At 37.1% G+C, this 18528-nt stretch overlaps 2 protein-coding genes across 2 annotated transcripts; one reads left to right on the top strand and one right to left on the bottom strand.

Annotated features, from left to right (window-relative positions):
• Nucleotides 1-4979: 4979 nt before the first annotated feature.
• LOC131437840 (chaoptin-like) lies at nt 4980-7708 on the top strand. Its single transcript, XM_058607455.1, has 2 exons — nt 4980-5061; nt 5135-7708. The coding sequence occupies exons 1-2, from the start codon at nt 5018-5020 to the stop codon at nt 6408-6410; spliced, it is 1320 nt and encodes a 439-aa protein (XP_058463438.1). The 5' UTR covers nt 4980-5017; the 3' UTR covers nt 6411-7708.
• A 9083-nt stretch (nt 7709-16791) lies between these two features.
• Nucleotides 16792-18427, bottom strand: LOC131437364 (leucine-rich repeat-containing protein 15-like). The gene is made up of 2 exons (XM_058606645.1): nt 18327-18427; nt 16792-18265 (listed from the first exon to the last, which is right to left on the bottom strand). Exons 1-2 carry the CDS (start codon nt 18350-18352, stop codon nt 16828-16830), a joined length of 1464 nt encoding a protein of 487 aa, XP_058462628.1. The 5' UTR covers nt 18353-18427; the 3' UTR covers nt 16792-16827.
• Nucleotides 18428-18528: the final 101 nt, after the last annotated feature.

Here is an 18528-nt window from a genome sequence, read left to right as displayed (position 1 = left end):
GCTCATTGATTGCCGATGCGATTGATATTATCTTCATTTCTCTTGTCACTGCTTGATTACGGTGTGACTAAATATTAATAAAGCAGCATAAACATTGAATTCATTTACACCAATAAAGTCCGAAGTCCGATAACTTTTTGCAAATAACAATGAACTTTATCAATTTATGTTCATGTTAGTACTCTCATGGATTTTTTTAACTTCAACAGGGAATATGAGAATGAGAGAGAAAACAAAAAAGTCGTCTGTCTTTGACTGAGTATACAGCTACTTGGTCATAGAACCACAAACGAATTTCCAGACATGACAGTCACGATCTTTTTTTGGTGCACATCTACGGTCCTCCGTGAAACTGGCACCAATGGTGATAAATTGGTTGCACTGCTGAGTTCCCATCATACATTCCTAATGCAAATATCAAACCGTGAGAACCCTTTCGATTCGGTAGCTCATTTGTATACATAGAGATTTTATGGCACACTTTGGTTGAAATGATAACAATGCAATTAATCTCGCGCTCCACCAAGCGGTGAGGGCGGTCATTTCAGAAGGTACCGGGAACGAACCACATTGCAAAAAAAAAAAAAAAAAAAAAAAAAAAAAAATATATATATATATATATATATATATATATATATATATATATATATATATATATATATATATATATATATATATATATATATATATATATATATATATATATATATATATATATATATATATATATATATATATATATATATATATATATGCACGTACATGTCTTTATTATTTATCTTTGATAGAACTATCGAATATCTCATTTGACAGACACTTTGACCGTACCGATTACAGTTGACGATGATTTTAGTCAGTCTGTCAAGGTCATTTGACATGACTGACAATTTGCAGCTCTGCATACTAAAAAATTTATCATTAATTGTTTGTTACATGAAATTTCCGAAATCGAAAAAAAATTTGATGCCAAAAGTCTTCGAATTGCATGAAACGTCGAAATTTAGTGTCATCTTGACAAAAAAATTGCTTTTTTGGAAAATCGACTTTCTGGGACTGGGATGTCAAAATTTGTTCCAGAAAGTCGTTTTTTTTTTAAATTTTTGAGATAGTAAAATCTCGACGTTTCATGCAATTTTAAGACGTTTGACATAAATTTTTTTTTCAATTTCGGAAGTCTCATGTACTCGCTCCCTATGGTAATATATCAAGATCGAAAATTTTCAAACCTTAACCGCCGGGTAGCACCCCTTACCTATGTCCGATTTAGCTCAAATTTTGCATGGGGAGTTTTTTCGAGATGCTTATACTTTTGAACGAAAAGTTTAACGAAATTTGAGGTGATCCCAAAATATTGGCACCCTTAAATACATTAGAGCGATAAAAAACAACGTGTTTTTTCGGTTACGTCACTTATACCATTATATCTCCGGAACCAAAAGTCACAGTGATTTGATCTTCGAACATGATCAATAGCCTAACAAAAGCTTTCAAACGGGCCTAAGTTTGTTAAAATCGGCTCAACCATCTTTGAGAAAACTAAGCGGTAAAAATTCAACGCGTTTTGTAGGTTACGTCACTTATACAATCATATCTCCGGAACCAAAAGTCACAGCCATTTGAACTTTGAACTTGATCAATGGCCCAACAGTAGCTTTCAAATGAGCATAAGTTTGTTAAAATCGGTTCAGTCATCTCTGAGAAAATTGAGCGCGTTCAAATATCTTCGAAAAGTGCACACACATACATACACACACAGACATTTTCCGATCTCGTCGAATTGAGTCGAATGGTAAATAACACTATGGGTCTCCGAGGCTCCATTCGAAAGTCGGGTTTTCCAGCAATTCTAATACCTTTCTATAGAGAAAGGCGAAAAGGTCCCAAAGATGATTTTGCAGAATCATTGTACTGATAAAATCATCCGTAAAAGACCTGATCCCATGAGAAGACATGTTTCATGAATCTCATGATTTCCTAATTATGGTGCCGACAATGGATTTGTATCCGTGTACTAAGTACTAATTATACCTTATTTTTCTCATAACGTTTAGAGCGTAACTAACTATGGATCTAATCTAATATTTTGTCTCAGTGAGCTGATTCTTCGGTTAACAACAAGGTTTCAGTTTATCAGTGCTTAGTATTGGAGGACTTATTACTCTCTCATGGTTGGATCAAATTTTGAATTGGAACGGAGGCTGATCGAAATTAAATTTTCTTTTAGCCAGCTTGAATCAGTATAAAATCTCAAAAAGTATCTGTTAATCTCAAAATCCCTTTGGGACTTAGCTACAATAGCCAAAAATGTGGAGTTGATTTCATGCCACTCGGTAGCGTTGTTATCTTCAGCCTTTTTAATGCTTTGTTTGACAAAAATATGGAAGTGCATGAACGAAGCAGTACTATGACGAGCATCTGAATGGCGAAGCACATGATACAGAGAACGGTACAGGAATCAATCTGGGTGCACGCTCAGCCGACGACAGATTCCCAGCCCCTGATCTGTCGGAGATAAGTGAGGAGATCGGCAAACTGAGGAACAACAAAGCCGCGGGCAATGACCAGTTGCCAGGCGAGCTGCTCAAACATGAAGGAGAGGCACGGGCTAGAGCGCTGCACTGGATGATTTCTAGGATTTGGGAGGAGGAGATTTTACCGCAGGAATGGATGGATGGGGTGGTATGTCCCGTCTACAAAAAGGGCGATAAGCTAGACTGTTGCAATTACCGCGCAACCACATTGCTGAACGCCGCCTACAAGGTACTCTCCCAAATTCTTTGCCGTCGTCTATCACCAATAGCTAAGGAATTCGTAGGGCTGACCAAGCGAGATTTACTGGAGCCCGCGCCACTACGGATCACATATTTGCGATAAGACAAGTACTCCAGAAGTGTCGTGAATACAACGTACCCACACATCACCTATTCATTGACTTCAAAGCGGCATACGACACAATCGATCGAGAACAGCTATGGCAGATAATGCACGAATACGGTTTCCCGAATAAACTGACGCGATTGGTCAAAGCAACGATGGATAGAGTGATGTGCTACGTCCGAGTATCTGGGACGCTCTCGCCTACGCCTCCCACCACGAATATTGATAGACGGTGACGATATCGAGGTGGTTGACGAGTTCGTGTATTTGGGCTCACTGGTGACCGCCGATAATGACACCAGCAGAGAAATTCATAGACGTATTTTGGCAGGGAATCGTGCGTACTTTGGACTCAGAAAAACCCTCCGATCGAGAAAAGTACGCAACCGCACGAAACTGACCGTCTACAAAACGATCATTAGACCGGTTGTTCTCTATGACCACGAGACCTGGACTATGCTGGCAGAGGACCAACGCGCCCTCAGTGCTTTCGAAAGAAAGGTACTGAGGACCATCTATGGCGGAGTGCAGATGGAAGACGGAACGTGGAGACGGCGAATGAATCACGAATTGCAACAGCTGCTAGGAGAACCACCCATCGTACGGACAGCTAAAATCGGACGTCTACGATGGGCTGGTCATGTCATAAGGATGTCGGACCACAGTTCAGTGAAAATGGTTCCCGAATCTGATTCGACTAATACAAGAGGAGCAAGGTGGATCGATCAAGTGGAGGGTGATCTCAGAAGCATCCGTGCCTTGAGTGGCTGGCGACGAGCAGCCATGGACCGAGTTATGTGGAGACGTATGCTTGATACAGCAAAGGACACCCCAGGCCTATAGCTATTAGGTAAGGTAAGTAAGCATGAAAGAAAGCTAACGGAAATTCTTTCATGATTGATTTCAAAAAATTATGCCGAAAAAAGTTATAGGTAAAATATAATCCTTTCTGCAAGACTCTGGGCATAATTCATTACTAACTTGTACTAGTGCAAAAAGAGTTGACGTAACAATACATAATATTGACATGACATAAAATCACGATGAATTTACAATGATTCTTCTGATAGAAAAGTAGAAAAACCATGTGCAAGCTTGGTTTTTGAGATGTGTTGAATCCTGGGCCGTAGCTAGCATAGGGCAGATGGGGCGGTGCCTCACGGCCCCTGGCGAGAAAAGGCCCCGAAGGAGCTCCTTCTCGTCAACCACTTTGTTGACCCTGAAAGAGCCTTACTTCGGCAAAGATATTGGGGGCCCATGAAAATACCTCGAATTGAAAACTTTTCTACAGACAACGCAAGGTGTATTTTGAAATTGGAAAATAGGTTCCGTATGGGGGGCCCCAAATTTACTTGTTTCCTCAAAGCCTCCGAGGCGCTAGCTACGGCTCTGGTTGAATCACATCCCAGAATAGTAAAATTTGAAGAACACTTCCAGGGATTGATGAAGGTGAGTGAGCAAGTTCGAACCGTGCCCCACAATAAATTTGCCTAGCTGTACGTAGAGCAAACAATGTCAGTTATAAATGTTCCTTAAGCTAACATAACTGTGAAGATCGCACTGTAATAAGAATTTTGTGTGCAAAAGGTTGCTTATTCATTGAAAGTTATGTCTAGTTCATTGATTTACTGTAATGAGTGAAGGAAAGATTAGTTTTACCCAAAATAATGCATTAGAAAACGATAATATAAAAAATACGCTTATAAATAATTATCACCTTATTTGCTCTCGGAAACGATCAGTTAGTTCACAACCAATCGGTTTGCGGTAAATACGTAATAAACACATGACGTTGAATGCTCTCAACAGATCACCACAGAGAACAGACGTCCATGTAGAGATTTTAATATGTGTAAGAAGTTTCCAGCTGGTCTGGCAAAGTAATCAACAAATGACAATTCGTATAAACAGCCCAGGAATTTCGTATATATACAATACAAGCTCGCACATAATGGCAATTCGTGCGTACAAAATCTTACGCAACGGTGATTGTCATCGATTTATCAAATGCATGTTTTGCACAGCTTTAAAAAAATTATTCTTACTCGGATGTCCGTTCTCTGTGAGATAACTCCGTGATTTCCTATAAAAGTTGAATTAATAATAATCACAAACAGTTAAGGCACATTCTTGGTAGGGAATGCACGCAATGTCAGCAATAAAAAGGTTTATTCTTCCACTATGGTAAATATTGTTACTTACGTTGCACAATTACTTGGAAATAATTTCGGTTCAAACATATTTATTTTCATTTCAGTCTATTCTGCATGGTTCACTTGTCAACAGCGAGAGATTACAAGTGTACACAAGAGGAAAATCAGTGCGTTTTTCGGGACGTACAACTGAAATCAAATGACTTATTGACGGAGGCAACATTTTCTTCTGATGTGAATTCACCGAAAGTATTAAAGTTCAAGTCATCAACTATAATTCAGCTTCCAACAACGATATTGAAAAAATTCCCTAGTGTAGAAATAGTTGATGCTAGTTTCAGTGGACTAAAAACTCTCCAAAGCGATACATTCTCCGATGCAAGGAATATCAGGGAGGTGAATCTTACTGGAAATAAAATTGCCATTTTGAGGAATTACGTGTTTGAAGGAGCATCCAAGATCAGCAACTTAGACTTAGGCCACAATGACATCAGTGAAATACAGGAGAATGCGATCAATGGACTGACTCAATTGAAAATTCTAAATCTGAGTAACAACAGACTTGCAGCATTACCATCAAGACTACTCAGTTCCTTATCTGCACTGGAGGTAATGGAGTTACAAAATAATTTACTCTCCAAAATCGATGATGCGATGTTTACGGACTGTACATCATTGATAACGTTGAACGTTTCGCACAATGCATTGCAAAAGTTTGATCTTCATCAATTCGTCAGAGATTGGTCAGTGGATTCGATTGATGTTAGCTACAACCGACTTAAAACAATCGGAATACCAAGAAATCTGCGCAAGTTGGTTGCCTCCAACAATCAAATTCAGGCAGTGGAACCGATTGGAAAAGATCTAGCTCTCATTTTCCTTAGGTTATCGCATAACAAACTCTCCAGCGTAGATCAAATTCCAAGTTTGAACAAACTTGTTACTTTGGATTTGTCGTATAACCAATTGCAAGAGTTCGATTTTAAGTCGGTAACAAAATTCAAAAATCTGATCCTGCTGAAACTGAATGGAAACCGTATATCCTCAATTTCCAATTCCTTAACGAGTGACGTAACTTATTTGAAGTACGTCCATTTGGCTCACAATCAGCTAACAAGACTTGATATGGATCTACTGAGGACAGTACCACGAATCATTAAGCTGGATCTCGCCCATAACAAACTCTCCGATCTGAAAGTCAAACGGTTAGGTGATAAATTTCCGGTACTGGTTCGCCTTGTATTGGATGGAAACAATTTTCGCTGCGACCAGAGCGCAGAAATGATGAAAGAACTCAAATATGCCAGTACCGAATACAAGAGCACTTCCGATCAGTGCAAACCGGAGCAACGCTTGGTGAATGGAATTTGTTGTTCATGAAACTTCCGATGGTGCAGTTGGTGTGTTAGGTTAAGTTTTCGGGCGAATGAACAGTAGAAATTCATAAAAAACATAATTTAACATTTTTCCTCAAATAGAAAATCGCCATCTTGGTTTTAAATATCGTTTTCGAACTATTAGTCAGCCGGTCATAAATCGTATACATCTGAAGAAGTCATTAAAAAGAGAAAAAGTTCCATTTTTAAATTTCCTAAAACTTCAGTTTTAGGTCAGCGTTGGTTTAAATGTAAAGTTGGATCTTCTAGCAATTTGAAAGTACGATAATAGTACGGAACACAACAAAATTAGTTTGTGAAGTTGATAGTTCTAAGTGAAAAAATGAGGACTGTTGAGTTTTAATGTGAACTACTTCGAATATTTTACAACATCACAAAGTCTTAAATATTTTTTCATGGATATAAAAATACAATAACCTCTGGATAAGTAGGGGTCGGGAGCCTGCGGCTTTGAATGTTGAGCTTTCTACTCTAATTTTATTTATTTTAATCAGTGGAGTAAAAGAGTTGAAACGAAAAGAAAATATTCATGGCTCATTGAAAACATGGATATTTTGTTATAATTTTTGACTTTTATGAGGCGACAAGTTCCCGACCCCCCTGGACTAGGGTCAATTAGAACGGATAAATGAATTGAGGAATTGATCTCAATACTTTTATCTGTATAGCTAATGAAACCTTCGTTTTTACACTGCACTACATCGTTGTAGTGGAGGTTGCACTGAAATCCTTTGTGTTTGCCAATTGCATCACACTAGTGCTACGCTTATAAAAAGTTCAGTGTAGCTCTGCGCAATTGAATCATTTATGTTACACAAAGGTCCTCCTCGCAGTCTAAACTATATTTACATAAGCACGGTCACCAAAAATATCAGAATGATTATAAACTTCACGCGCGCGTCTTAAACTTAACGTTTAACCAGCAGAAAAATAGATCCATTGATCAAACGTTCTCCGAATAATTGACGGAATCTAGAGTTTTAGTAAGGAAAAATATAATAAGACATTTTAAATAAAAAACACCTGTTTTAATCCACCTAGTGCTGTAATGACACCTTTCTCTTTCCTGGATTATCCTAGTTAAGTTGTTATAAGAAGTCTTCTTATCTAGGATGCCAGTTCGTTGATACTGCCTCCGGTAGATATTTCGAAGTCGGATGAGTTTCTTGGTGACACTGTCGATTTGAAGAGAGGAAGTCGGCATATGTTGTACTGGAACCGTCCTATCACGAGCGACTGCGATTGAATGCTGGAAGGAAGATAGGGCCGCATCGATTTCCATCGGGGAATCTAGTGGCAAATGATCGATTTTCGACCATGGTTCCCCTTTTATAACGTTCAGATGAAGATATGTGGCTGACTACCTCAAAATCGTCGTCCGTGCGCGAAAAATCCAAGCGAAAGTAAAGAGTTTTCCGCGTTGTTTTCAAATTTTGAGAAAGCTTAATTTTTGAGTTGTTTGTGGTTATCTCACACTGTCCAAAATATTATCCTATATTCCTGATCATATTTTTGATGAAATTGTGAAAGAATTATGTTGCTGCCATTAATACATATCGAGATATTCACGATTGAATTCTGCCCATTCTTCCATATGGTTAATTTTGAAAAGGCGTCCCATAGTAAAGTAAGTCGTATTCACGACAAAGACTTTCTTTTTGTCGCTTCTGTGTCAGAAATGAGTTGCAAATAAACGGCTGATTGACTGAATTGGTTGGTTGCAACTCGATTCTTTAGCTGTAGAAATTTATTATGAAATGAACACCAAAAATTCCACATTATAACGACATAATGTTTTTTTTTGCGTATATTTTTTTGGCATGTTTAACTTTTAGTTTCATTAAAATTTCTTCAACAAAAGCGGGTAACTTCTGAGAAAAGGAGTAGGTTTTGCCCTGTTTTACTTTATTTTCCCCTTTAGCCGTAGTACCCTATTTTGCTAATTCTTCCGATGAGTAGTTAGCTAATTATGTTCAAGAGGATGATTGATCGTAATGTGAAAACCGTTGCAATAAAGCAGTTGTTTTTATGCAATAAATGTTAGTACCAAGTCATAAATTATATCACCTATCGATGTATGGCTTCAGAAATGAGCAAATAAGAGTTCGAACCGATTTTCGTGTATTTTCATGTGATTTTCTTCGATTTATTTTGTGTAACATCTATCAATTGCACTCGAATCGAGAGGATCCCCGTATCACTTATTCAAAATAATTAAAATACACTTGCGTAACTACGATTTTCAGTATAATATTTAAATATTTGGATTGATATATTTGAAAACTTTTGCCGGTGATATGAAATCATCTAGAACATAGTAATCTTGACACTCCATAGCCTTTATAAGGCTAATATCACTTCAATGCTTGTTCATTCGAATGTTTCTTGGCTTTTCAAGTAGGTTCTTTTTACCTCCAAGTAAAATACACCCTGCTATATCTGGGTAGGCTAAGAAACCGAAGCTGACGTATCATTGAAACACACCCGTTGCTCTTTAATTGAAACGTTTCTACAAGCAAGCTCATTATAACCCTTTTCCATCCATTACAGCCATTACCAATTAACGCAGCAGGAGTTAAGAACATAGCTCTAGAGATTAAAATATCGCCACTTTTTCTTTCTGAAGAGTGGCGTATTATACTCTCCCACCCTGAATTTATTGCTCACCTGAGTTCATGCATCACAGTCACGTACGCGCGTCAAGCATCATCGGTGCTAATGAAGAAAAACAAAAGGGAAATGTTGGCCCTCCAATGGAAATAATTTATTGCTTCAGTCGAGAGATGTACGTGCCGGACAGTTTGCGGACCCTTGAATGTCGTCATAGCCGGATACGGTGGTAGATGATAAAAAAAAACCGATGAAAGATCGCTTTTCCACACCCTTTTTCCTTCAACGACACAAATTTAGTAAACACTGTTTGTCAAATTGAAAGGTTAGTCCTGTTAAACACAAGGATTATAAATCGAAATTTATTAATCACGCTCGTATCTTCTCTATGTTTTAAACTAATTCAAATATAATCGTAATAATAATTTCACACATGTATATTGTATCTACTGCCCTTTCCAGTACCAAATCCACTAACTCAGTCCATCCATGTGCCCATGACCTTTTCCAGTTTTGCCCGGACCAACAGCTCTGGCGTCTTCGGTCGAGTGATCTCTGAAGGTGGGTGCAAAACCATATGACAATATATCGGAATCTGAAATAAATATGACAACCACCGTAAGAAGCACGTTTCTGTCAGGATTACACTGGAGCCGTAGTAACATACACAAACCAAAGTGGTGTCCAATACCGGATACTCATGGGGCCTAGGCTGTTTCGAGATTTTAAAATGTTTACCCATAATCGGCTCCTGCAGAGACTTCCCCACTAAAAACAGATTCGGATGATGGCTTGCCAGCTCTCGATGATTACACATAATGAGATTCTTGACTTTCCGTATCGTAGTTGACCATACTCGACTGCTTCCTTTCGCATACTAACGGATTCTTGTACGAATGAAACACGTGCACGTAAGACTGTGTATTCACTGACAAGGAAAAGTTTTGTCGAATTTAGTTTTACGACGGCGCACATCGCGTGTTGTCACATTTAAATGCAATTGAATAAATTATAGTATAATATTAGGGCAGAAACACTGTGTGCGATAGTCAACTTATAAAAACTTAGCTTTTTCTTCGATTTTTTGAGAAAAAATTGAGAGCCGAACTCGTATCATTAGAATCAATTTCTTTTCTTTTGAATACCCGCACCTTTGTTTTGGATTATTGGTGTAACCGGAGGTTGATGACATCTTCATACAAAAAAACACAACTTCATGGACAAAAAAATAATATTATCAAACCTTGATCCCAGGGGCGGTAAGTTCCAAAAACATTGGGAAGGGAAAACAGTTTTTTTTTAAAGGGAACGTGTAGAATGATTATTAAACGTAAGGAAAAACATGAAACCATATGTTGATGATATAAAAACAGGAATTTAATGTAAAAACGTGTTTAATCCACCTAGCAGTGAGATGATACCTTTTTTATCAATCCGCATGTGTTTTTTTGCATGAATATTCGTAGGTGTTTAAGTTTTCATGAAATTATTTTAAAGACGGTCGTTTTAAGCGACAATTTGAGATTTTAATCACTCATTAATCTGTAATGTCGAAACTGCAAATCGGATCGAATTTGAATCTAAAAGAGTGATAATCGTGTCATCTTCTAAATCGGTTTGAATTTTAAAAATTCATCATCATGTCATTCGAAAACCGGAAGTCATAATTGGATAAAATTAATTAATTTTGTATAGGTATAAGTTCATTTTAATTTGAATTTTTGTTTCTGAAATTTGATTAGGCTTTTTTTGAGAAAACGATTGAGCTTTTAGAAACGATTTTATACTGGAACCGGAATTCTAAAATCGGTATGGCCGAAGTCAGATAAATTCACCTGAGTAGCTGTATAGTTTACATTTGTTTCAAAATATTTCAAAATGAGTGAAGACATCTTTGAGAAATCATAGCACGAATTAAAATTTTAGGTGCCTTCTGAATCGACAACTGAATACCACTAAAACTGAAAAAAGTTAATTTTTTTTATCGACTATCCAAATCTGTTAACCCGATAAACCTGATTAATTTATGTGGAATAGACATTTTTATACCAATCACCCTGTATCCCCGAAACCGGAAGTTGGATCTGACTGAAGAGCAAGATGTTTTATAGAATCTTGAAACTTTGCATTTGAATCTTAGATGATTCTTAGATTTCATTTGAACCTTAGATCGGTTCAGAGAAGAATGAGTTACACAATCTTGATTTCGTTTCACATATCATCCTGTAGTTCCGGAACCAGAGGTCGGAACCAAACATAATTCAGGAACTTTGTTTGGGAGCATACGACTTTTCGTATGAATCTGAATTTGTAGAAAAGAAATTTTCCGAGAAAATTGAGTGATATTATTTGTCACACACGCATTTGCTGATCTCGACGAACTGATTCGAATGGTATATGGATGTTATGTTCTTCCAGCATTTATTGCTGTAAGTAGTTTAAAACAATATAATTAAAAAAATTCTGCCATCATCTGGTTTATATATGTCATATTCGAACGATTATGTTGCCAAAAACGAACCGTGCTAAAATCGGTCCGAAGCTAAATGTCATGAAAAAGGATGCTGTACACAGTCTTTTTGGTACTTAGAAACAATTGTATGTAACAGTATAAAAAATCGTGTTTTCCGTTCCTCCCAAGCATTTCTTTGTCATACAGCGCTCAAAACTCTTACTGCTGGAATAGGGGGAAAAGTCGTTTACACAAAAATTTCGATATCTCCGTTGAAAATGGACGGATTTTAACAATCTATGGCTTGTTGGATAGCTATTACCGTGCCGAATCTAAGTCTGAGAACATATTCTGTTTTCAAGGTCAATTGTGACAGATACTGCCAAAAAACTGAAAATGTTGACATAAAACTTCGTATAACTCAAAAAGTAAACATCCGATCTCAAAACCATTCAGTAGCGTTTTGAGTGACGGGGAGACCTTTCATTTGCGACTAGTTTGATCAAAATCGGTCCAGCCATCTATGAGATCTCGACCTCTTAGTTGACAACACACATACAGACACACACACATACACACACACACACGGACATTTGCTCAGTTCGTCGAGCTGAATCGATTGGTATATGTCATTCGGCCCTCCGGGACTCGGAAAAATTTTCTAAAGTTTGAGCGAATTCTATACCTATTTTTTATATATATATATATAAAAAGGTAAAAACTACACGACATTTCTCACATCCGTACCAATCTCCCCCAACCATATTTCTCAGCACTACTTTTGTTGTTTTTCAAAGGAGGTACATTGACAGAAAATGGAGAAAAAACATCGTTGGTTTCTCGTTGAATGTTTCGAATTTGGTTTCAATTTATATTTAGGAATTATCATATTGAATTGTTGGTTAATCTTTAAACTTTTTTTCGAATATTGTAAAAAAACTAAGGCAGATAATTGCTTATGATCTTATTCAGCTTCCTTTGGAGTTTGTTGTCGCTCAGGGTCGTCGGCCGTCCAGATCGGATTTTCTTTTGATTCTCTGATTGTTGTTCAATAGGGCCAAGATTTTGTAAATGCCGAAACCGGTGTCCACAAAGTGCAGCACGATGTCCGTTTTCGACGCGGCGCACAGCGGTTAGAATCAATTAAAACGTGGACATAAATCAGTAGCTGCCAAACCGTTCTTTTAATGCATATACCTAGTTGCTTTTAAGAAATTATTTAGAAATATATAACGCGTAATTTGATTCTATCCCTAATTGTTCATGGCCTACTTCGACAAAAATATAACCATAACTATTTTTTCTAAAGAGATAGAATTTTTTTTCTTCTACAAAGTTTTATAACTATTGAAAATAATTTACTTTGTCAAATATACCAAAAGTCTAGGTCGCACCGTTTCGGATATACAAAGCGTTTTTATGGCAACCCCCTTTAAATCAGCTTTTTGTTCATAACTTGTTTCGAGTTATTTTTTATGCATACTTTGTTTGGAATAATTGAAGGAAATAAAAAATCCCATATTTTTGTTGAATGTAGTGCCATATTGTATGTTGTTTCCTGGCAAAGTTTTTTTTTATATTCCTGGCAAAGTTATACAACCTTTAACATTTTTTTTACCTATGATAAAACCTTACATCGAAGCGAAATATGCAACTTTACGCAGCTGATTTTTACAAAATTTATAGGAAAAGATGTGCTCAATACTATAAAACAAAATCTAAGTGGAACTCGATGGAACTTTTTCTTTAGGCCTTTTCAAAGTTAGTTTTAGTTATTGAATTATGACAACCCCCTTAAAACTAGTTTTCTAATCATAACTTGTTTCAAGTTATTTTTTTATGCATACTTTGTTTGGAATAATAGTAGAAAATATAAAATCCCATAATTTTGTAGAAGGTAATGCATAGGTTTATTCTTTTCTGGAAAAATTATACATCATTTTACCGATTTTTACCTAGGAAACCTTGTACTGAAGCGAAATATGCAATTTAATGCAGCAAACTTGTACAATACTTATAGGAGAATATATTCATAATACAATTAATTTTCCAATGAGAATATCCTGAGTACTATTCGTGTGACTCATTTTCACTATGGCCATGCTGAAACCATGAATGGTTAAGAAACGGAGGGCGTCACGCGTCTGCTATTTATGTAACTCACTTTTACAGTGAGCGTAGAGATGGGCAATTCGCTCCTGAGCTATTCCAGTGAATCGAATCTTTAGAGTGAGCTGATAGCTCACAGCTCTTTTCAAAAGAACCGCAGCTCACCAGTTCACCGCACTGATAAGCAGGGATGCCAGGTTCACAGATTAATCTGTGTTTCACAGATTTTTAACCTTTTGCACAGATTTAAAAAATGGCACAGATTTTGACAGATTTCTGAAAATGGTCACAGGTTTACACAGGTTCTGAAATCGATCACAGATTTTTGAAGTTGATCACAGTTTAGTACCAAAAATTACAGAATGGTAGACTTTTATTTTTGCTTACCAAAATGATTCCGATCAGCTATTATGGAAACGGGGAAACGTGCACAGATTTTGCACAGACAGGATTTTGGCTTGATCACAGATTTTTGAAAAAATGACCTGGCATCCCTTCTAGTAAGGTGGAAACAAGCTACGAGTTGAACGGATCTTCGGCTCTTGACGAGCGAGTTATAAATGAGACGAAATGTGTGCATGAGCTTTTGTTCGTTCTTCAAAATGTGTATCTATTGTTCTTTAACAGATTGAATGAGCCATTGTCAATATAAAAAATCTTACCTCTCACTCAGTAGGCTAAGGTACATTCAGGGATGCCACTTTTGCAGATATTCTCAAATATGACATAATAATAATTTCCAGACAAGTTGTTCGCATAGCATTGTTTTTTGTGCATCAATGATTTCGATTATGCATATGAAAGAAAAACGGCGCAAAGAAAAACGGCACTTAAAACAAACCTTTAGTTCAATCTAAATGAGCTGATGAGCTGATACATTGAATCGATTCCCTTTAGTGAGCTGATCATTTCGGAGCTGCTTCGCACATCCCTAAGTGAGCATCGCACGATCGACATATCGTCTTAAAAAACTTGTTGCTTCGCGATAAATCAATTTATTTTCACGTTTAAAAATGACATTTCTTCGTAAAGGTTTTTACCATTTTGTTTGGAAAACATTTTTCCATTTTTTTAATATGTGTTGAACTTTTGATAATTTTTCGAATTTTCAATATTTTAAACTAACTTTGAAAAGGCATAAAAAAATTGCATCGAGTTCCATTTAGATTTTTTTTAATATTGTAAATTGTCAAAAAGTAAACAAAATAAAAATCACAACAATTTGCTCAAGCAAGCATGAGCTTGTTTATGCGTGTTTACGCGCACTTTCTAGTAGATACTTAGGTAATAGAGGTAAATTCTACGTAGATAAAACCAAAAAAACTGATTTTAAAATAAAGTGAATATATCTAAAAAAAAAAAAAATTTACATTATTTATATCTTCAGCAAAAATACTTCAAGTGTTTTTTTCTTCAAAATGAGATAGAAAAAAAAAATTCTTTGAACGCGCACACTTCTGAGCGGAGTTTCTTCACTGTTTTTGGCATCACGGTTAGAGTTCTTCTAATGTCGTTTTCGCTTGAAGTCCTAACTAACCCAGCTGCTGTCAAATACATATATTTGACAGCAGTTGGAGTCGAAACTAGGTTCAAGCGAAAACGGCCTAATATAGCTGACAAAATTTGTCTGCTGACTTATGGGTTACTATGATTGATGCTGCATGGGAAGTTTCGTCAGTGTGGGTGAAGATAAACCCATGAAAAATCGGCAATTTTTTCCCATTTTTTCAAATGCAAACGTTACCCTCTTACATCCACTAAATGAATGCATAAAATAAAAGTCGGTTTTTGATTTGTTTACTAAGTTACACCCTCATACATTTTTTGTGAAATTGGTTGTTTTTCGGTGTTTAGCTAGTCCTGCAGGTAATATCTCAGTCAAATTTCCAATATTTATTCCAGTTCCAGAAATATCAGGGGCTTTGTAATATTAAGTAAAATAAATAAAAAAAGATGCATAGTATAAAAAATGGAGCCAAATTTGGCGAATACGGTGGATGTGGGAGCAAATCGAAGTTGAATTCATGTAGTTTTTCTATTGTTTTGATTGACTTGTGACACGGTGCGTTGTGTTGATGAGACAAATCTTTAATCCTTTGTCGTATGACGGTTCGTTTTTTTTTGCAATTTCAGCCTTGAAACGCTCCAATAACGCTATATAATATCCACTGTTAATGGCATAAATATTACACCGCGCACATCCTAAAATACCGAGGCCAGAACCTTTCCAGCCGATTGTTGTACTTTCGCTTTGAACGAGGTTCACCAGTTGCTGTCCACTCAGATGATGATTGTTTTGATTCCGGAGTTAAGTGATGAATCCATGTTTCATCCATTGTCACATATCGACGCTAAAATCCCTGTTTGTTAAGGCCAAAATCCCGGTTTGCTAACTAACTACATTTAGAAATACGTTACGAATTTGACGTTTTTTTTTCATAATCGCTCTACATGACAGACTGCAATTTCATACAGACTATTTCCGGAGCTGGAAGCCAAATATGGATGAAATTCTACATAAACTTATGTAAACATAATACTTTTCATTTGAATTTGAGTTGGCGACGATAGGTCTGGCCGTTTTTGAGAAATTTGAGTGATTTCCGGTGTAGAGCACACGAGCACTTTCTCGGTACTTCCGGAACCAGGAACGATGATCCGGTATTTCCAAAATCAACGTATTTGATCATCAACTAACCATACCTGCCTAATTAAGGAATTATACTGCTATTTGAATGTATTTGGTGTGATTTTTCCGTGTCATGTATAAACATACGCTCCTGAAAATGGAATTTTTAAACTTATCAGTCTATAATTCTGAATGGAATTCGGTAAGATTCTATGAAATTATAAGACCTTTCATTTGAACTTAAGTTTACGAAAATTGGATGGGTGTGTATCTGAGAAAATCGAGCACATTTTGTCAGTTCATTTTGCACGTTTTACTTCGTAACTCCGGAACCGGAAGTTGGATCTAGATAAAATTCAATGGCAACCTGAGGAACTTTAGGGTCTTCAATTTCAATCCAAGTTTGTGAAAATCGGCCCAGCCATAGAAAGAGAAAGGCAAAAATGAATGGTTTGGGTGTACTTCATCTATACTGATTAGGGCTTAGTTTTTATTCTATCAGAATACTTATGAGCATTGTTTATTAAAATTTGTAATTAGCAAACAAAAAACATTTTCGTTTCCTCTATTGTAGACGACTCAACTTCGGCAAAATAAATCTTAATCGGTAGGCAAAAACTGTGTTTCGACCTCCGTCCGCAGTTCGGCATTCTCCATGATTAATTGTTTGATCATTTTTCGGGATTTATAGATTTCTTTGGTGAGACGAACGATTTTCTCCCGCAAATGATGATCCATCGAAGTGCAGCAGATAAACTTGTGCTGTTCGGGCTTAGTGCAGTTACGATTCCCGGCGGACCATTTGACATAGGCCCGCTCCAGCGTGGTAACGATGTTCATCAGATTAATACAGTCCCAGTCGTTGTTGTCGGTCGACACTAGCGACAGATAGGGGAAATTTTGCTCCACATCTTCGATACGCATATCGATTAGCTCGTTCCCATGGAGGTAAATGTTTTCCAATGCCGGAAAGGTATCGAAGACCGCTAAATCAATAAACAGAAATTTGTTGTGCGCTAAATTTAGGTTTCTAAGCGACTTCGCCGGAGCGGGAATGCCATTGTCTATAATCCATAGATGGTTGTTGTTCAGTTTTATGTCTTTGAGGTTTTTCATGAAGGCAAATATCACGAAGTCAAGAGTTATAAGTTCATTGTAGGATACATCCAGTTCAATCAGATTTCTGAATTTGAAAATATTGTTAATATTTGCTATATTATTGCGGGAAAGATTCAAGTGAGTCAGCTGAAAGAAATCGCCCTGGTCCATAAGAATTCTGCTGACTTGATTTTCCTGTGCATTGAGAGTTCGAAGATATTTCGTTACAAGCACTTCATCCAGATAATTCTTGCCAATATCCAAAATCTCCAGTTTGTTCAACCCAATCAACTGGGTCATGTTGAATGTGTTGATCATGTTTGCGGAGAGATTTAGCTCTCTCAACATGGAACACAGAATAAATTGGTCGTCGTTGATTTCTTTGATTTTGTTGTTCTGCAGTTCCAGCACCTGAAGTTCTTCCAATCCGGAGAATAGACTTTCCGGCAACTTTTCGATCAAGTTGTCGTCCATGTAGAGCTGGCGCAAGTGACCAAGTCCGTCGAATGCATGCTCTTCCAGATATTTGATAGTATTGTTGTAAAGTGAAAGTATCTCAAGCTGCAGAGCTCCATTGAACACAAAATTGTTCAGTTTGGAAATTTTATTATTATACAAATGCATCTCTTGCAATCGTTGGGCATTGGCAAAGGTTCCACCGAGGAGTTTTTGAATACTACACGCATCACTAGACAGATACTGAATCGCCGGAAAGGTTTCGAAAATTTTCTTCGGAAGCACCACCATCGAACAGTCACGGAATGCAATGCTGGTGTCGTTGAAATTCTGCTCACCGAAAAAAATGCTGTCGGCTTCAGATTCGCTTCGAATGATCACATCTCGAAACAGACAGTCGTAGTAGTTGGCTGTCAAAGTGCAGTTGAACTTAATTTCCCGCCGTCCGTCAACAATTTGCGCCAAGATGCAGAGACCGATTAAACTGCAAGTGGGTGGCACTCGGTGAAGGATTTAATTTTCGTTAATTGTACCGTTCTACTTACACGAAATACCAGAATGATATTGCCATGTCTCAATAACGGCACTGTACACAACTTTGTTTCCTCGTTCTGAAGTTTGTGTGCTCGATGTTGTGTTCTTATCAGTTTACTGTCATGTGAATATGCTCCCGATGCGATGATCAGAATGAAGCAGATTCAGTGCGTTACATAAACTGCAATGTTTTGGTGTCACTTCTACATTGTA

This window comes from Malaya genurostris, chromosome 3 (genome assembly GCF_030247185.1).
Source record: "Malaya genurostris strain Urasoe2022 chromosome 3, Malgen_1.1, whole genome shotgun sequence".
Lineage (NCBI taxonomy): Eukaryota > Metazoa > Arthropoda > Insecta > Diptera > Culicidae > Malaya > Malaya genurostris.
Note: the sequence above shows the minus strand (reverse complement) of the source record. Positions and strands in the feature narration are given on the sequence as shown.

Coding starts and splice junctions, on each gene's coding strand:
- LOC131437840 (XM_058607455.1), top strand. CDS start 5,018: ATGCACGCAATGTCAGCAATAAAAAGGTTTATTCTTCCACTATG. Junction 5,062..5,134: donor AGGTTTATTCTTCCACTATG/GTAAATATTGTT, acceptor TTTTCATTTCAG/TCTATTCTGCATGGTTCACT.
- LOC131437364 (XM_058606645.1), bottom strand. CDS start 18,352: ATGGCAATATCATTCTGGTATTTCGT. Junction 18,266..18,326: donor ATATCATTCTGGTATTTCGT/GTAAGTAGAACG, acceptor ACCCACTTGCAG/TTTAATCGGTCTCTGCATCT.